Source organism: Haliaeetus albicilla, chromosome 24 (assembly GCF_947461875.1).
Source record: "Haliaeetus albicilla chromosome 24, bHalAlb1.1, whole genome shotgun sequence".
NCBI lineage: Eukaryota > Metazoa > Chordata > Aves > Accipitriformes > Accipitridae > Haliaeetus > Haliaeetus albicilla.
In genome coordinates this window covers 21746027-21767216 of record NC_091506.1, presented here as the reverse complement: position 1 = coordinate 21767216, position 21190 = coordinate 21746027, and the positions used below count along the sequence as shown (strand labels likewise).

Here is a 21190-nt window from a genome sequence, read left to right as displayed (position 1 = left end):
ATGTTTTACAATAACATTTAAGAAAAGCTGCTGTGCCTCTTATATAATGCTGTAGTAAGTGCCGGGAATGGATAGTAGAGTTGGCTCATGGACTATATTAACAGCAAACTGATAGAAATAGAAAGCATATCCCGATATTTTGTCACTAACTATTTATAGCAAGGAACTCTTGGCTATCTTTATGCTTCTCTTTTTGTTTAACTGGAATACCACAGTAGCAAGGACTCTTTCATCTTAAAAGCCATGGACCTCATCATGACGTAGAAGGACCCTCTCCATCAGCTGACAGTAACATCTTGTGTGAAACAGGGGCCTGGCTGAGGCTTCTAGCATGTGTTATAATAGCACTAGAAACAATTGCTGGTAAGATATTTCTTGGAACAAGCAAAGATTCTTGTTCCTTCCACTTATGACAATGTGTGATACTTGTGCTTCTGAGTTGTCAGTACCAGCAGTATAGCTCAAGGCTATTCTGTTTGCAGGATGGACAAGCACAGGTGATGACCAAGGCAACTGAGGTGGCAGAAATGCAGAAATGCAGAAAATTAGCTTGAAAGCCCAAGAAGAGCCTTCTGCAATCAATGTGAGCACAGCCAGCCAACAAGGAGGTGGGTGTGACTGGAATTCAAGATTACTTGAGGGAGTCCCAGTCATGGCTGAGGTTGGTTGCAGCTCTCAGAGAGCAAAGGTTAAAAAAGATGAAGGAGCTGAACTTTTAAAAATTAAAGTATGTAAGAAAAGGGGTGTGCAACTCTTCCCTCAAATTCTCACTTCAAATCAGCGACCAAATCTTGGTCCCTTTTGCTGTATTACTTTGTAATGAATAGTTTATATTTTAAGAGTAGCTTTAGAAAGAAGAGCTGGAAACTGTCTTGTACTGTTAGCACTTGGCCCTTAGTGCTCATAAAGATCTGAGGAGTCTGAGCAGTTGTGTATTACACCTTCTCAAGCCTTTCAGCTTTCTGCAAACCTTTTTTAAGAGAATTCCAGCCATTTTTCTCCTTTCTATGTGTGTCTGTGCAATTTTTCACATTTTCTCCCAGCCAAATGTGCAAGTATATAATTCACTAGGGCATTTTTGATCTAGTCAGAAATTGGTGGTTTCAGTCTTCACTAGGCTTGCTGCTGCACTGTGGATGACCAAGTTCAGGTATTCCTCTGAATGGGGAGTCACCAACACCTGAGGCCAGATTTGTTCAGATTTACTCAATATTTAGTTGCAAGATGGGGCCAACAACCTTGTAATGCTGCTTGGCTGGATCCTAGGTTTGCCATGGGCTGCTGCTGCAGGTGCAAGGACATCAACCCTGGGAAAAGGGTGCACATCCTTCCTGCAGTATCTTTGCTGCTGGGTAGAGTACTTGGTATGGTCAGAGAGGAATTGAAAGGCTTTGTCAAAATCCATAGCACATTTTCCTTATTATAGCCATGCTTCATTAATTAAGGTGAAAAACAGCCTTTAAGAGCTTCATTTCCTCTGTGGCAGGCTACTATATAATAGGGTGCCTCAGGGTAGAATATCAGAGTTTTTCATCAGTGTGTCATGTACTAAAGCAAGCATTTTTCCCTGTATATGAACCACCAACATAAGAAAGAATCATAGAACCATAGAATGGTTTGGGTTGGAAGGGACCTTAAAGATCACCTAGTTCCAGCCCCCCCTGCCCTGAGCAGGGACACCTTCCACTAGACCAGGTTGCTCAAAGCCCCATCCGACCTGGCCCTGAACACTGCCAGGGATGGGGCATCCACAGCCTCTCTGGGCAACCTGTTCCAGTGCTTCACCACACTCACGGTGAAGAGCTCCTTCCTTACATCTAATCTAAACCTACCCTCTTTCAGTTCAAAACCACTACCCCTCGTTCTCACTACATGCCCTTGTAAAAAGTCCCTCTCCAGCTTTCCTGTAGGCCCCTTTTAGGTACTGACAGGCTGCTACAGGGTCTCCCTGGAGCCTTCTCTTCTCCAGGCTGAACTACCCCAAGTCTCTCAGCCTGTCTTCATAGGAGACATGCTCCAACCCTCTGATCAGCTTTGTGACCCTCCTCTGGACTCACTCCAACAGGTCCATGGCCTTCTTAAGTTGAGGGCCCCAGAGGTGAATGCAGTACTCTGGGTGTATAGAAGAGTATAAAAGCATAAAATCATAGTACAAAAGATAGTCGAAGGGACAGAGCATTGGCCTGTGATGAGGCCATGGTTAGAAGGTTATTTTAATCCAGTGGAGTGTATAGCAGCTGGAGGATGTAGTTCACCTTCCTGTGGTGTCTCCCTTCAGCACTAGCATTTGTACGGCCAGGCAATGAGCTGGAGTTACTGAGAACTGACCAGAGGCTTTTGTTGGGTGAAGTTTCAGCCAGCCCAGTTCCCGAGGTGGCTCTCTGCAGGGCAATCCTAACATTGCCAGCGACACAAAGCAGGCCACAACAAAGCACAGCCAGAAGTGGGGAGGGATGGGAGGAAAGTGGCAGCAGGTCTGCACTTTTCCATGAGCAACATGGATTTATATTGAATAACACCGACATTAAGTTGTGAGATCAGGAAACTTCCATTTGTTTCAGCCGCAGATTTACTGGATAAGCTCAAACAAGTTGTTAAATCTTCTCTTGTTTCTAAGCTCCCCATTTAAAATCAAGGGGCATATGTCTGCCCTAACAGGGTAGTGGTGATTATTTAATTTGCTAGCTGAGGGTCATATAACATACATTGATATAAACTAAAATACACAGAATGGGTTTTGCCCATTTCCTTTAATTTTTGAAAACAAGTAAGTAGACGAAATCTTGTGCCCTTCAAAACCAAACAATCTTTCTTTGTGCAAAATGTAACATAAACCTTAGTGGTTGTTCATTTTTATTGTATTATTTTTAATAATACTGCAGATATTTCAGAAAAGGGCAATATTGTTTCTACTGCATAAAAAAAATCATGATTTTTTTTGCATTTTCCCCTTCATATTGTTTCAAAAAAGCCCCAAACAAAACACAAATACTATTAGGAAATTTACCCTACCACATCCCTCCCCACAAAAGAAAAATATTTTTTTAAAAATCAGTATAGTGTTAAACAAGTCAGATATTAAATGCACACATTTACAAGCACAGCACATTAGTAATACTGTATAATACTTTAGACCATGCCAAACCATATGTATGTGTATAAAGCTACAGGTGAAATGGTTCATAGCAGCAGAATAGGAAGCAAGTTCCATACAAAGTACATAGTTCCTGTGGAGATATTTGGATGAGTACAACAGTTCAAAGTACATTGACAAGCTAAAATGCACAAGCCAAGTTTTTCTGCTACAGCAGTCTGTGTTATCATTCAAAGGACAACTCTGACTTGCCTGGGATTTTTATTTTGTGCCTAATGGGTGGCCAGTTGAGTGGTGTGGGTTCCACCTCTTGGCACACTTTATTGTAAACGTTCACGAGGAGTCCTGATTGCTGAAGATAACTTCACTGAAATCAAGGCCAAGTATAACCTAACAGTGCATCTACATTTGCACATCTTTCACTGATAAGAAAATGTGTTGACGTTTACTGTGGGAGGGAACATAATCCATCCCAAGGCCTGTATGTGGCTTTGGGGCCTTAGTCCTGCAACTCTGGTGAGTGGAGAGAAAGACCAGAAAGGGACACTGGATTAAAAATATTTAGGACTCATTAGGACTTCCAAAAATTTTAATTTCTAGGTTTTGGAGTCGGCATTTTTTCAATGTCAATATGTAGCTTTCAGTTGCTTCGCTGTATATAACTCAATCTGTGGTTTCACTCCTGGGAGCATTCCTCTTCCAGAAGTATCATTTTGCAATGGGACTGTGATTTTCTTTGGTAACCTTCAGTTCTGGATGGCAAGCTGAAGCCTGTCTTTGAGGGAGGCCAGCATTCACAAGACATTCACAACATGATGGTTCTGTACCTTTGTAAAGGCAGGCTCCTTCACAATGTCCTCTCCTAAGCACCTAACGATGGAGACATGCAAAGGCAAGCAGGACTTAAAATATTTGAAGTAGAATTGTGGTAGAGAAGTTCCCTCTTAGACTTCCACCTTACCACACAAAAATATAAATAAGTAAAATTAAATAGGTCTATTAGATTTAATGATGTGACTTGAGACAAAGTGATTCTATGAAAATGCTTTTTTAAAAGGTAACTGTAAAATCTCAAAGACATGCTGACTATATGTACAGTTCTATGTAATATTAAGATATACTTAGTAACTTCTAGTGAAATGTTTTCCTCTGTAGAAGGCTAGCAGCCACTGCTGTTTTTAAATAAATCCAGATGCTGGTATCTGAGCTTTGGTGATTTTGAATTGCAGAGAAGAGAGCAGATTTTATGACATTTCTTCTGAGCTGTCTTAGGCTGTTGCTTGTCTCTCCTCATCAACTATTGTGCAGTGTAGTACAGTATTCCTCCACAGGTTTCTCATAGAACCATTAAATAAAAAAACAGGACAAGAAAAAAAAAAAAAGTTGCCCAGAATAAATAATAGCATTTGGAATATTGGCAGGAAAAAAAAACCCAAAACCAAAAACCCTAAACAACCTAAGAGATTAGTCTAGAGATTTTGATACCTGGACTACCATTTGCATACCTCATGGTAACAACCATCCATCAGTTGGATTCACAGACAAAATCTGTTTTAAATCAGAGGGAGTCACTTCATACAATTGATAGACTAAAAAGGCCCGATATCACAAACCCAGTACTACTCCCTTTGTGAAACAGAGAAGTCACAACATCCCTATCTTAATTCCTTCATCTGCACCACATATAAATTACCTCCTGGAACTCTTGCAGAGATTAAAGACCAATTACTCTAGCCTTCCACCAAATAAGCTCCTGTTCTGACTTCAGTGCAGGCCTTGATACCATTCAGGGTGGAAGAATCAATGCCTAATCTGAGAGTATCTAGGAAGTACCTTGAACATGAGAAAAGCTATATAGTGCTACACATTGTCATTACAAGATCCTTGATTTCTTTTGAGGGGAATGAGTAGATGTACAGACAGAATGGCAAACAGAGACAGACAGAGAGGCCAAGGTATGCAGAGCTCTAAACCTGCTCTTTTTTTTCCTCAGAACATCTCCACATATATAAAGTATCCTTCATCTCCTGTTCTACAAGCATAGACAAACACATTTCACTTCAGGGGATGGGAAGTGTCGGCCAAAATGAAGTACTGGCCACCCAGACACTAAAGAAAATGAAAAAGTTTTAGAGGTCTCCTGCAGCAGTACACATCATCTCAGAGACCGTTAACTTACAAGAGCAGCAAAATTCATAGCTCTTAAGAAATATTCTCCATCCAATCTCCAGAAAAACAGTGACTCAGAAGTGGGCCCATTCCACCACATTTTTAGACCTGTTGAAGCAAATGGAGGGTGGAGGGAAGGTGGTAAGAGCTGGTGCGGTGGTGCTTCCTGCCGGCTTCACAAAACTCACCCTGAAAGAAGAGCTTTGTTACGTGCAAAACTCAGCCTTGCAGCTGCCCTAGCCTAGGGAAAGGCTGAATCACACGCAGCCTGGTGCAAAAGCCACTGGCCTCGGCTGGAAAGGCTCCCTCTGATTTCAGTGGACTTTGGATACAGCCCACATTTAGACAGTAACATGCAACAGCCGTTACAAGTCATCCCCCCATCCCCTCGCGATTTCTTCCAATATAAACAAAAGGACATTCTGGTCCCCTTTATATACATACATTAAAAGCTGAAATGGTCTGAAATGCTTACACATTAGAATGCATATATCTATACAACATTACACCTGCCAGAAATCAAAGTAGAAAAGTTTTACAGCACATTATACAGGTCCCTCTAACTTCTAAAAAAACATTTACTGAAATCACCATATTACAGGAAGTCATCACTAACATACCATATAATACTATTTCTTTTTCTTTTACATAATCATTACTTATATAGTAATTTAAAAAAAAATCACTTTTAAACAAGTATACAATTTTCACTTTAAAATTAACTGGTTAATAAATTTTGTGCAAAACAAGCCAGCCTCTATAATTAAGTGGATTTATTTATTTATTTATTTATACAAAAAAATAAAACAAAAAAGATAGTTCTTTCAGAAATGTGTCTCCTTTTCTGTAATGGTTGAAATGGTGCCATCTCCTTTCAGTTTAGCATCGCAGTCATTTATTGCTGCAATGTAGGCTCCTCCTCCAAGTTTCCCTCTCATTTTCAGATCTGAGCTAGGTGTAATCAACTTCCTGAATTTCTAGAAAATCCGAGAGAATGGAAATCATTATCTTTTTCTTGGTCACAGGCACACGTTTCTTACACAGATTGACAATAAAACCCTTTTCTCTTGCATGTCTGCTGCTCATTTCCCTGTTATAGGTAAATCCATAAAACTGCATGCTGCATAATTCTTTACAAATCATAGAGAGTGAAGGCAAAGACAAAGTCAAAGTGTATTTTCATGCTGATTTAGAGTAACATCCCCCTCCATGAAGAAACTCAGCACAATGCTCTGGGTAAGGCCTGTTATATGGGTACATTTTCTTTCTCGTGGTACTATACACTGAAAAAAATAAATAAACAAGAGACTGCCGAAGCGTATTAAGCTACAATTAAAAGCAAAAGAAAAATATGCATGTTCATCTGAGAACTTTCTCTTTTCTAGCAAAAACATCAGTAGCAACATTGCTGCTTACAGCTGGGGGAGCAGACATGTTGCAGGAATTTGGCTTCCTGAGAAGCTCCCAACTGTAATTGAAAAAACCCGCTTGTCATTCATGTATGGAAAAGATAATGACCTGTCTGCAGTGCTTCAGACTATAAACAAAGTCTATTTACCTGTAGAGTCAGGGTAAGGTTGATGCATTAAGGAAATATTTAATGTTAAGGTTTGTGCAAAACTTCCCTTTTTGACATGCTATGAAAACTATATTATGGACAATTCATTTTTTGTTTATATACCCACACTAAAGATTTCCTAGGTAGTGTCCAGGCTGTATTTAATCAGTGTAATGGAGTCATTTCAATATGGACTGCCATCAGACAGCACAATAAATTGCATATTACCTTCTCCATTCAAGAAAGCAGTACCTATTACACTGAGATATACTCAGATATATTCAGATGTCATACCCTTTGGCTCTGAGTGGAGGATAATCTTCGAAGTGTGGGTATACACTGTGAGACAGATCTTTCAGAAGTGCTAGATAAGTTAATGAGCCCCAGGCACCCTAGGCACAGAAATTCCTACTGTCTTGTTCTTCACATTGGCATTATCCTACAGAATATAAGAAAGACTGAGAAAGCATGAAAGCGACTGAATAAAGTCCCTTCCATGTATGTATTGAGATAGAAGGAGGCAGTTCTGGGATACCTACTTTTACTGACTAGTATCTAAGGAACTCCAGGTGACAGAACTAGGCTTTTCTGGAATATGAGAAATCCCAAACAGCTGAATAAGATTTATATTCCCGTTTCTTCCATTACAGCCATCTTCATTGTCTTTCTTTGGAGAAAAGGTCATATATTTAATAATCTTTACCTGATACCAAATGTTAGTAAATTGCACCGAATATTTCTTATATTGCCTGTATTTCTTACTCAGAGAACTGCAATCAGGAAAACTGTCCTGAAGACATATGTGAGTGTTTGCTACCCAGCTCCTGGAGGAAAATCCTGGCAGCACAAAGATTAGTTACCAAAACAATGGAAAGAAGGCAGCTGACCTGAATGAATGGCTATTACAAACCTTCTTGAGGGATTTAGCTGACGTTACAGACATTTTAAGCTACAAATTGAGCAGGAACAGAGCACCTTAAAGCTATAGTATTGGTTAGTTTACCACAGGCTGAAGTCAGCAAAAAAAAGGCAAAAAAAAAAAAAGAAAGAAATTCAGAAGAAAACAGAAAATTCAGATCCCTGTTTCCACCAGTGACTGAGAAGGCTACCCCAAGCTGCCACTGCAACAGGTACGTGGCATTGCTTTTTTGATTAAACTGTGCTTAGTCTCATGCAGGTGAGGATTCACACTCCCTTCCCACTTCTTTTTTCAGTATCATTCATCTAAAAATATATTTTACCTCTATGAAAGTGCCTTCTGTCTTCCACAGCTTAATGCAGATCCACAAAGGGATACAGATCATGGAAGAGAGTGCCATCATCCACCCTATGCCATAGCCCCAGTCAGGGTATATATATACATTGTTGTATTTCAAAGGCTTGTACTTCACCAGGAAAAAGATGAAGATTCCCTGAAATAAGCAGAGGAACATATTAGTGGTATTTGAAAAAACACTGCCTATGTAACAGGAAAATGACTGACTGTTTAGGCAAGGCCAGTCTCCCTAAAGATGGAAAGTAGAGGTAAGCTTTTCAGTCAGAGAGAAAAAAAAAACCACCCAGCAGTATCTTCTTTTATGGAGGGCTTAAATAACCTGTCTCAGTCGCTTTCGCAGAAATGAACAACCTTTCAAGTTTAAATCCTATTTACCTCTCAATGACAATAAAACCTGCACTTTGATGGCAAACAGTACCTGGGCAGGAAAGATTAAGGTTTGCTACCGTGAACGAGCTGTGATTAAGTAACACAAGCTGTGTTCTCTCCAACCTGTCATGATGAAAAAGGAAAGCCAAAATTTTCAAAGTTGCCTTAATCCACTGTCTGTATCTGCAGTTCTGCAGGCCAACTCTTTCATCCTCACAAAAGCTCAAATATATCTGTCTAAATTCAACAGGTGTCTAATCAAGCAGTTTGGACCATTTAAATTTATGAAATATAGAAAAGTTACTATGTCCTTTTCTCCAAAGTGGTGAAAAGAGTTAACAAGAGCAAGTGATATTAAGTTCATCTCAGAGTTGGTGAAAATGAGTCAGAAATTTTCCCAAGTTTGCAAATGAACTGGCAAAGCTCAAGGGAACTTGGATCTCCAGGTGCCCCAGCATCTGTGGTTTTGCAGTTGCTATCATTTACATATTGGACAACTGGAAGGTTTTAGTATCTAATCCTCAAGCACTTGTGGATCAAATTTATGGGCAATCTGGTTATGCTCCTTTTGTAATTTTGTCCCTGTTACGTAGCCACAGCAGATTGCCAGAGTTGGCACCAGTACTGCTAGCTTCTGGTAAGGCAAATTCCTTTCCCTTCTTCATGCATATGAGATGTGCTTTTGGCCTCTTCTACTACTTTTGCTAGAGGAAAAAACGTCCTGTTGTCTTTGAAAATGTCTACTCACCCAAAGAGAGGAAAGGAAACAGGAGGCTGGAGTAGCAAGGAAACCAGCACAAGTCTGGAGGAGCTTGAGTTATGCTGGGTACACTAGGTACACAAGGTACACTAGTGATGCAGTGAAAAACAGCCTCCGTTGTGTTGGCAAATGCTTGTTTAGGAACCTGAGTTTATTTTTTTCCTATTATTGTATATACTAAGATTTCTCACAATTCACAGAATATTTAACAGTTTTTACAGATCCTACAGAATGTTTTTTAATTAAAACATGTGCTACAAATCAATAGGCGGTTTTTCTCAACCGTGAATTATCAGCAGGAGCAAAATTTTAAAAATATGCACAGAATACCCTCTTTATGTCTAAAACAAGTTATTTGGCCATGTGTACTTACTGCGCAAATACCTGGAGTTAAGACCATCCAGCACCATTTAATCAATGACAGTGGCTTGTACCCGATCATATCTTCAATGTTATCATAAAAGCGATTGCTGCCTGCCCCAAAAAAAACAAATGAAAAGCAGATGTAGAATGTACATGGAAGAGGTTGCATAAGTCAGTATTTAAAACAGTAAAGAGAAAAACATGGGTTCTGACAGAGCTGCAAAGACTGAAGCTGCTACCTCTTTCCCTGACACATACATCTCTGTCATCTGCTCCATACTTGTGCAGAGATTGCTGCCTACATCTCTATCTGACCAATATGAACAGAGAGTAGGAGTGGGCAAGCTGTCAAACAGAAATGGCTTCTGGTCAGTAACAGTCTGAGAAAACCCAGTTAAAGAGTTAGGAACTTTGCTACTTTGCTACAATGCTACAAGCTCGTGTGTGACTGCCTACATAGCTGGGGACATGTGTGATCTGAAGTTCATATGTTGTTTTACAAAGCAAAATTATCAGTCCTTTGTGTGCAAAAAATGCTCGAGGATGTAACCATGAACATACCTGGCACTGTGGTGGTTTTCTCTTGGCTTTGCTGACAGACAGAAACAGCAGATCTAGGGACACTACTATGTCCCTTCTGTGTTAAGGAAGCATGAACTCAAACTTCCCTGGATTTATCTGTCAGTGTCAGAAGTGGAAGGGAACAGGCCCTGCACAGACGCTTTGTGAAAGAAGAAAGACTTATTGCCACCCCCACTTTCTAAGTCAGCTAAGGACTTCCTTGGTGAAGGAAGGTGGAGGACCAAAGTGGGGGGGTGGGGTGGGAAATCTACTATCTTTGTAATTTAGAGTGGAAAAATAAGGCATTCCTGACTTTTGGTGGGGCATGGGAATGTGGAGGGCCCCACTCCATAAGGGTACAAGGCTTTCACATTGCTTTTATGCAAATAGAAAACTTTCATAAAAACTGAAAACCACAGCAATTTTCAGCAACTCACCGTAAACCCAGCCTATGCAGACACATTCAAATATGGCAACAAAAAGAAGGCACATGCCACTAGCTGCATAAGAGTCAAATAACTGAAAGACGTACATCCCACCCTGAAAGACAAAAACAGCAAAAGGAAAAAAAAATATTGTGTTGGCACCAGTAGGAATATTTCATAGCAAATATGGCTTTAATTACACAGTCAATCTGTTGGTTCCCTGGCAATCTTCCTACTAAAGTTGGTTCCTTCTTGAACAAAGAATATTCATTTCTCAGTGATTTCGTATTGTGAAAGATTTTTTTCTTCCACAGCACTTAAGGTTATTCCCTATGCCAGTTGAATACTGTGCATTTGCTTTAAGGTAGTAAACCCTGTAGTGGAGAGAACTACATTTGACTTGTTTCCAGAATGCTCTCCCACCTCCATACTTTTTTTCAACTTCATTTGTTATCACATCAAGCTGTAGACACCTACAGGTGCTTTTGATCTCCAGATCACTGCACATGAAGATGCAGGGTCTTGTTTTGTGTCTGTGCTATTAATATGTAAAATAATTAGTTAAAATGTGGGGAAAGAAGGCAAAATCTGTAGCTACTAGAATCACTCTCCAATGGCATAGACACTGTAAAATGACTAAACGGACCTATAAAGTTTGAATGTAGCTCACAGCCTTTCAGCCACAGTACTGAAACAAGTCATTATTATTTGACCAAAAAAAAAAAAAAAAAAGAAAGAAAGAAGAATCACCTGGAGTCCAAGCAAGCTTTTAAAAACTGTTTTCCTATCAAGTTAAAAAATGTTCTCCAGAGGGCTTTAAAATAGCAACCTCTACACATCCAGAAAGGAGAGCAACCAAAACCAAGCACTGTCCAATGTTAGCACGGCATCCATATACAACGTACACTATACTATCAACAGTCTGTAATTTTATACATTCGATGGTGCCACAGTGCCAAGCAGTATGAAAAAGGTAAATGTGCTTAAGACATCCTCACTCACTGGTTGACTATGACTCAACTATATAAATTGTCACATCTGTCATAGACATAATTCTTTTCTTCTTTTCCTGTATTTTTTCTCTTGCTTACAATAGTTCAGCAAACTGGCTGGCTTTCTAGAGCCTTTGCCTTGAGGCAAGATGAGAAGAAAACCTATGAAGTCCAATAAATAACATTATGGATAACCCAACTATTAAAATTATATGAATGATATTACAGCACTTTCTGTGCAAGATACTTTATCTTTTCTCACATATGCATTCAATATTGAAATAATAATGAGGAGATTCACGAAAGATCATTTCAATAGAAAGGAATCCTAAGACTTCCCTCTTTGCAGAAAGCTATGTGAAGGAAATAGGGGCTTGAGAGCATCTCTTCAGTTGAAATGTAATGCTATTTGGGTAGTACATATAATCCATTACATCTCTGACAATTTTCTGCAAATGGAAGAGAACCCTAAAAACATAAATAAATCAAAAACAATACCTAGGATTTCCCCCTTTTTTTCCTCTGCATTAACTGACTGAAGGTAGGTTAAGATGGACTCTGTAAACTTGAAATCTCGTCTAAATCTTACAGAACATAAGAATGTTCTAAAGTTATTGTATATAAAACTGCATTGATGTCCAAGCAGGCATTTGGCAAAACTAGCACTGTATAGTTAGGAAATGACCATATATCTGAATGAGAAAGTTTTTCTATAAGGTAGAATATCTTTTATGAATAATCCAAAGCCTGAATAAAATCCAGGAATGTGTATTTAGAAATGCAAGAGAGGATAAGGACAGAGTTGGGATATATATTTACCATTGGAAGTCTCGCTCCTGCATAATGCTTTGATGCCTTACTGAAGTACCATGGAATGAAGCGTTCTCCACCAGTGCGTCATTTCTGCATTGGATCACAGCTACTTAGACTGCCTAGCTGATAATGTAAATAAGTCACACCTCTCAGTAATAACTTATGTCTCTCTAGCAATACTGAGAAAAAAGTGTTTCTCTGTCCTTTAAGGTTTCTGTTGAGCAAAAAGTTATAGTAAAAGCACTGTAGAATATCAGCGGCTCCCAGACAAGAATGCAAATGTTGAAGTAAAATGCTTATAATTAAATGAGATTTTTTTTTCTCCTAATGCAGACACTTTTTTGATTATTAGCTACACTGCTTTTAGTCAGCTCTGCCAGCTGACTGCTTCCCAAAATCTCACAATTGAACATCTTACTGCAAAGAGCTCACAATGAGGCTCAGCAAATACCTGAGCAAATTGGAAACTTAGACATCAACCAACTAAGACAATACAATGTAAGGGAAACAATTCCACAAAACTCCTGCAAGAGTATTCCTGTCATTTTGGAGAATTTACTTCCTCTTCACTCTTCATGCTTATATTTCTTTTAGCCTGTACATTTTGATAATGTATCTCTCAGTGCTCTGCTTAGGACTTGCACTGTGGAAGGAAATACTCCAAAATTTCCCCATTTTACATAGCAAAGACAATTTATCTTACTGAGGGTAAGAATGATTACAGGCAAATTGGTCCCTATAAGGTTGCTCTGCTCCAATGCTCAAGTTGTAGGGACACACACCTGGAAGGAATTCTTAATCAACCAGTGTCAATTCCTCTGTTCTCACAGGGAGCTGTGTCACATAGTACCTTTCATAAGCTAATGGACAATCTGAAGTCCAGTTTAAAGCCAGAACTATTGTTCTTGGACAAAATCCTAGAACCTCACTGTTCTGATGGATAGAAATCTTTCCTAATATTCAGCCTAATTATTCATGGTCAGCTTATACACCCTGGAGTGGGATGCCTAGTAGAAATGTTTACTACTATATGGATGACTTTACACCTTGTGCTGCTATAGTCTACCCCATCTTTAATACTCCAGACATCCAGTCCTTCCCTATCATTATGCCTTCCTCTGTGACCCAGGACCATCAGAGTTAATGAAGCCTGATTTGGACTTAAATCTTAGAGATGACTGTGAGCCCTTATCGTTCATGCACTCATTAGGCTACAGTTTCTTTGTGAATTCTTTGTTTTTTAATAAAGATTGAACTCATGCTTTGTTCTTTTGAACAATAAGGACACTTGTAGGACTTCTCTATCTGGCTGCCAACTTTCATGAACATCGAACTTTCATCAAAGAGGATTTATCTTTGAAACTTCTGTTAAATTGACTGAAATCTGCCAATAGGTTAAAAGTTTAAAACGAAGGAAGAAATACATTGCCAGAGCACTAGTCGGATGTAGCCAATCACTATATGTGACTCATTTCCATAGCAAGTCAACTACAGATACTAGATAAAATTGCTACCATGCTCTGTCTAACTTCACTAAGAATCTCATTTCAGCCACTATCTCTTTTAACACCAACAGTCATCGTCTCCCCTTTGTGCAGTTTCTTGTACCAGTCCTTTTCTTTTCAATAAAATTAATATTTTTTCCTGTGGTGAATTTTCAGTTCCTTATCTGAAGTATACAAAACTTCTGCTCAACTGCATTTACTTAATACAGAGTATCATATGTCTTATCAGAGAGGTATCTGATTAGTCTAGCACAAACTGTCACTAAATAAAGTAATAAAAGTTTCATTCTGTCCCAGTCTGCACTTTCCTCCCCATCTTTAGTTACTCTTTCCTTGAAAGTATATCTAAAGCTAATATATTCTGATTAGTTGATTTATTCTATTTATTGTAAAAACTTGCATACTGGGGACAACAGACTAACATGCTTACAATTGCCTACCACCTTTTTTGAGTGATTTTGCTCATTTTCAGTAGCAAAGCAATTTGAAAAGCACACAGTCTAAGGACTGTGGATCTCTGTAGAGGGAATGTAAGTGACCCCAGATGAGTTTATGAAGCTGTGGGAGGCTGCTTCGCTGGGAAACCCTGCCTGAGATTGCTGCACAACAGAGACACGGCATGGCCCTTCACCGTTAATACAGCCAGGCTTCCTTGGACAAACATTCCTCAGACATTTAATTCTACAGCTCCTCAGACATGAAACTTTTTTCTTTGCTTCACTGCCTAGTACAGGGCAGCTCTAATGGCCCAGCAAGCAGAAGAACATGGGCAGAGGAGGGTGTGGATTCTGCCCCTCTTCTTCCTGTCTTGAGAGGGTAAAGTGAAGGAGAGGAAGATGCGACTCATTCTGCAAAGCAAGCACTAAACTCCTACCAAGTACCAAAGGATCCCAGAGTCCCTCCCCAGCCTAGGTACCAAACACAGTAGTGCCAGACATGTTGTATCATAAACTGATGGGATGGACTGACACCCTCAGAATTTTTGACTTAGAACATCCCAAAGCAAACACCCCAGTTTGTTTGAAAATTTTTTTTCTTTTTTTTTTTTTATCAAAGACATTTTAGTTTTCTATTTTCACTTTAATTCATCTTCTTTATTGATCTAGTCATCCAAAATGTAGTTGTTTTCAAACTGATCTGCCCAGAGTAAGTAAGCAGAAACCATGATCAGTATATCTGGTTGGCTGATGCAAAGCAAATGGAATTTCCTTGACTACATAACTTTGATTAAGATATTTCCTAAGCTCCACTGAGAAACTGAGGATACATTTCACATTTGAAATGTTACACAGTAGTTGAGAACAGTCTCTCAAGTATTTTGTAGTCATATTCCTGACAGTGAAATTTGTCTACGGCAAATGTTCTTGCCTTTTATCTGTTATGATTATAAAAAGAAACCCATTTCCCTTTTTCTGCAGTAGTACAACAAAGCACATCTTACCTCAGTTAACATTACTAGGCCAATGAAGTATGACACAATGGAAAGGCCGAGAATCAACAGTTCTCTTCTGTAGCCCCTTCGGAAAATCTTTGGGTACATATCTACAACAGCTGTCACAAGGCTTTCAACACACACGAACTAGAACAAATGATAGGAAAGTACAAATGAAATATGTGTCTCATTTGCTGTTGGAATTTGTATTTGCTACCAAATGCTTCAAATATCCTTCTATGTTCTCATCATAGAGACCAAATGATCCCTGAAGACACTCTGTATAAGCAGAAGCTCAAACTGAGAGGAACATCATTTCAGAATTAGGAAGTCCAAAGCTATGGATTTCCAGTCCACCACCAAATTCAGATAGTTGAATCCACTAATATTATCTCAGAATGCATTTGCCCTGTAGCAGATAGATTACCTAAAAATGAAATCTTTCAAGTGTGGCTTGAATGGGACTTAAATAATGTACAAACCATTCATAGGACTGCAGTGCTATGCACCTTCAAGCACTGCTAAATGAACTGCAGGTTTTGGGGAAAAGTTCTCTCCATTTTACCAAAGAGAGAAGTTCCACAAAGCTATTAAGTGCCCAAGCTAAGTACATCTAATGAAGGAGGGAAGGAACATTCTTACTGACTTTAAAAATCAGCAGAAAGCAAGAGGCCCGAGCTTCTGACTCAGGGCTCTGGAGCAAGGTTTCTAAAATAGGCACCAAAATTAATGCCCAACAGTAGACAATATAAAGCCTGCTTCACTGGAACAGTCAAGAGTAGAGTTCAGGAACTGGTCATTTTAGAAAGACTTTAAAAAAAATTTTTAGATCAGGAAAAAGAGCAGTTACTAAAATGTTAAGCTTAGTGATTGGAAATGTCATGCAAGATAAGCACTGAAAAGCTTTATTCTACAGTATAAAATCATAAACTTTCCAAACCAAATCATGCTGAGAGCTGAGCTGCATGCTAATAATGCCAGATACTTTACATTTTTCATCAAACAGCTTTCATAATTTTTATGGTCACATAGGAAGGACAACTTCTATGCTGTCACTTTGCTGCAGAATATGACTACACATTTCTTACTATGGTATCATAAAGTATAAATACGCCATAGGAACTTACATTATCACTATCTGATATTTGGTTTCAAAATTAATTGCAAAATGCTTTAAAAATGGGAAAAGAAGACACACTAGTATTTTACTGAACTGTGAATTTTAATCACCCATATTTAAGTTCAAACTGATTTCCATGTTAATAGTGAAAGCTGTAGTCAGGCTGGATCAGTGTTCACGGTAAATCATAAAGGAATCTCCAGCATCACATAACTAAGATTTAAAATAAGGAACTTGAATTAATGGTTTTAAGCAAGGAATTAAGTTAGGGTTCATTCTTTCATCAGGTTAGATTCTATTTACATCAAGGATGCTGATATACACATGCTAGGGAATCTGACAAAATATTTAAAATAGTGTTTGTTTCATACCTGACTATCTAATCCAAGGAATATGAGCATCATGAAGAACAGAGTTGCCCACAGAGGAGAAAGAGGCATCATGGTAACAGCTTTAGGGTAAGCAATGAATGCAAGTCCTGGTCCTGAAAAGGAAGAAAAGAAAAGAAATAGTTTATACTTGTGTACTGGGTCTGGCTGAAGTGGAGTTAACTTTCTTCATAACAGCCTGTACAGTGCCGGGTTTTGGATTTGTGGATAGAACAGCATTTCTAACACCAACATTGTGGCTACTGCTGAACAGTGCTTGCACAGCATCACTTATTAAACTGTCTTCATCTGGACCCACCACTTTTCTCACTTTTTCTCTTCCTGTTCCCTTCCTCATCCCACTGGGGTGGGCGAGTGAGTGAACAGCGGTGTGGATGCTCAGCTACTGGTGAGGGTCAACCCACCACAACTTGATTTTTCTTTTATGGCAGATAAGAGGAGCTAAATACAAGATTGAAAACCTTGACAAACTCTACATCTCTAATAGTCTAAATATTTGGTGATGAAGCTAATCAATAATGAAGACTTGCTTGGCACATTGACTCTGCCTGCATCTTGTCCAAATGTTTGAAGCTCAAGACTTCTGTTAAGACATGACTGTACTTTACATTCTCCTTCTTCTTTGGGTGGATGTACAGCAAGACTCACATACCTGAATAAATAATAGCATGTGGTCCTGTGATTGCCTTATATAACTTATTAACATATTCTGGAGTTTGGTTTTTTTTTTCCTAATGCAGCACTGTATCTGACATATTGTGCAAGAATGCAGTCAATGGCAAGAGCTGCATCTTGGAAACCATACATGGTGCAAGCCAAATGTCTACTGGTTTGTTCAAAACCTGCTATGCATTTTTGAGTGCTGCTGCTGATACATAACATTAGTTGACTGGCTGCATAGCTACAGAAATCTTTAAAATAGAACATTTTTGCAACAGCATTGGTAACTTCTCAGATCTGCTAAAATACCATCTCACCTAGCTCATATTTTCCTGTTCTTATTCACCTGTGCCCATTTTTCAGCTGCTGCAAACTCTCATGCTATAGTAACTTTTACTGAAGTTAGCCAGCTTTTAAAGAAGGGATACAAAGGCAGTATCACAAGGCTGATAAAGGAGTACCTCTGTGCTCCTGCTGCAATAACTTTGGTGAAGACGTGTCACCACACTACTGCTGTTTCATTTGATGCAGTATTTACAAGCTTCTATAGTTTCCAGAGTTGCTGTAGTCTTTTTAAACCTTTTTCTATATAGTTTCTGTAATAGTATAAGCCAGTTGTCTTGGGGGCTTTAGGAAAAGAGAAATATTTTCTATAACAGTATCAGTGAAGCTTTACTTGCTTTGCAGTTTTCCTGCTAACCTTGACTAACTTCTTGAGAGTCATTTCTCCTGCTCGACAGTTTAGCATTATACTGCTTTTCTTTCTGGGCAGCGCTCCTGTTCTTTTTGTTCTATTGAGTTTTAAGTGATGCTTAAAGATGTTACATCCACAAAGGCGTTAAAGTGCAATTAACTTTCATTGGATGCCTAACTCCAAGTGATGGTAATGAACGTTAGATGGTTAATTTCTCACAGAGATGGGCCTTTGTGCCTTTCTGGACTCAAAACAAGAACTTTTATACTTAATGAACCAGAGGGTCTCAGTGTATGTCCCTGGGAGAAAAACTTACTCACAGCATTAGCCTTCTGACTGTTCAAAATCTGTATTTGGATAGTATACATTAAGCAAGACTTCAGAGGACTTCCAAAGATTTCTCCTAAACAGCTGATTTCACTTTAATAGCTGTATCTTTTTTTCTCCCCCCCCAACCCCCCCCTTATTTTTTTTTTCAGAAGGAACAAATGTTTTTGTGTATTTCGGTCTGTCTCATTTAAAGAAAACTGAATGTTCCTTTCATGAGGACATAACACTCAAGGGACGTAACTGAGCAATATATCTCTGATAAACAATCTTCTGGATACTCAGCTGGAGTAAGTTTGTGTTACAATAGTACCTTGACTTTATGAATTTGGTGCTGTGCACAGTAACAACAATATTTTTCACACATAAATGTATGACTATAAAAATAGTTAAGAACCCTTCTTCTAGCAGTTATACTACTGAGTCAGGTAACAGGTTTTTAAGAGAAATTTTGTAAAACTATCTGCAAAACAGTCAACTTATCCATAAGACGTGGCACAGACTAAGTATTCTGACAGCAACCTCTGGGCATCTTTTGTTAACTCAGAAAACTGCTTTTGGAACTTACCTGATTCTGCAACTTCTGCAATGGGCACGCCTTGTTCATAAGCCATAAACCCAAGAACTGAAAAGATAGCAAAACCAGCAACAAAGCTTGTGCCACTGTTCAAGCAGCAGAGCATGATGCAGTCTCTGAAAATATAAATAAAAAACACTGCATTTGATCTCCAAAGCCTGGGTTTCTTACATATACTGAGCCATAGGACTAAGAGAACCCCAAGCTGCAGGAATGGACGTTAAATTGCTCATTAAGAGTAAGCTCCCAACTGATATTATGCCCAAGAGAAATCAGTCAGGCATAAGCGTTTGCAGGAAGATACCATCATAATACCCTTGCTTGTGTTTTAACTGGTTGAATTGCAAACCTGTTGCTACTCACTGTTTTTCAATAGAATCTTTAAAAACCATGTAAAAATACTGTAAGAATGGTGTTAAGAACAGTTTTTCTACAGTAGTTGTAATAATGTATTCCAGAGGATATGAACTAATTTATAAACTATAATGGTAGTAATTTGTTTCCTGGAAAAAAATCCTATGGTCAGATCTTAGCTAATTCTGTTCCAGTTACAGAATATTGGCAATATATATCCATACAAAATACAACTCCAGTTTGGTTTATAAACTTTTTTTAAGAAGCTGTGGTATTGGAAAGCACCATACATAATGTAAGAAGCATGTATATGTCTAAAAAAGCGCCTAACAAGTACGCAAAGACAGTGCAGGTACACTGATCTCTCAGACTGCTGTATCCTACAAACAGACAATTACAAGGCCAAGGTGAAGAAATATTTTATTTCCCAGATTGGAAATGTCACTATAGTAAATCACTTTAAAAAAAGGGAAAATACTCTTGCAGAAAGGTGCGATCTTTCTCCAGAGCTCAGTGAAATATTATTGTTCATCCTGCTTTCAGACAGCACTTCAGGCTTGACAGATGATGAGGTAGGAATGATTTATCATGACAGTCAGTCTTTTAAGACTGTTTGCTATGAGAGACAGCTGTGTACTTGAGAAAGTAATAATCTAACCTAGATGCCTGAAAGTAAATTAGGATTCTAAAACATTGAAAGACAAGGCAAGCCTGTAGCTCTGTCAAGCCTATACCTTAGTCTGCTTTATTCCCATCCTACTACCATTCTGAAGCAAATTTTTGTGCAAGCTATCTGTGAGAAGAAATGACCCTGTAAAACCTAACAGGTTCTGAATCCACATCTTCAGTAATGATTCCCATCTTTGTCACAGACTTGTAGTGACTTCTTGAGAATCAGACAATTCATATTTTTGAAGTCCTGGCACATATTCCAGCAAAACTTCCTTGGCAACCTCTCTGTCCTGTTGCTTGTTTCGTTTGGTATTTTTATCCTGCTAGCTTTGTCTCATCAGTTTATTAAGTTGAAAGTGAGGTGACCAGTTCCAGCATCTTATTGCTTCACGAACAAGCCCTGCACTGCGTCCCACATCTGTTCACAGCTCTTCTTGTTACTGACTTTGGCTCACCTTAGCATCAGGCACATTGTAAATGGCAGGAAGCAGGCATACGTTCCAATACTGCAAAGTGAGGGATCAGGTGAACTATGGCCATTGGGCCATGGGAGGCTTTGTGTCTCTCTCGTCACCTTATCCACAGTTAATTTTAACCATTATTTTGAGAATGTTTTTATGTTCTTATAATCATTTCATAGTAAAAAATTTCTGTATGGCATATCATCTATAAATTGCCAACATTTGTCTAGAAATGAAAAAAAATGAATACTCCCATTTGTAGATCAAGACTCAGACATGGAGAAGTCCAGTGATGTTCATATTTCTTTCATGCATGAACTCTCTAATGCTGTCTGTTCACTAGCAGGGGTAAATAGGTCCTTTAAAATACTTTCTGAAAATTCTGAAAATGGTCAGAATTCTAACCTGTTATTTATTTGATTTTCATATGAAACTGCTTCCCGTAGTTATGCACAGCCAGGCTAGTTATACACTTTGGATGTTTTAAAGCAAAATAGCAATCTAAAAGAAAACAACCAGGAGCAAGGAGTTCTTTGTGCTTTGCAGAGAAATAAATCAAAGAAAAAGATCATCTTCCTAACCATTCTTCTCGGTGTATTTCAGCACTGAAGTAGCTCTG

The 21190-nt window shown here is 38.8% G+C and overlaps 1 protein-coding gene across 2 annotated transcripts in view; it reads right to left on the bottom strand.

Annotated features, from left to right (window-relative positions):
• Positions 1-2731: 2731 nt before the first annotated feature.
• Positions 2732-21190, bottom strand: part of SLC6A11 (solute carrier family 6 member 11) — a 108138-nt gene continuing 89679 nt past the window's right edge. For both annotated transcript variants that reach the window (XM_069769769.1, XM_069769768.1), the window contains exons 9-15: positions 19076-19200; positions 16809-16921; positions 15327-15464; positions 10588-10690; positions 9600-9700; positions 8063-8233; positions 2732-6240 (exon numbers count right to left, since the gene is read on the bottom strand). In XM_069769769.1, the coding sequence (XP_069625870.1) occupies positions 6088-6240; positions 8063-8233; positions 9600-9700; positions 10588-10690; positions 15327-15464; positions 16809-16921; positions 19076-19200 (904 nt within the window). In that variant the 3' untranslated portion in view covers positions 2732-6087. The remainder of the gene's footprint in view (positions 6241-8062; positions 8234-9599; positions 9701-10587; positions 10691-15326; positions 15465-16808; positions 16922-19075; positions 19201-21190) is intronic.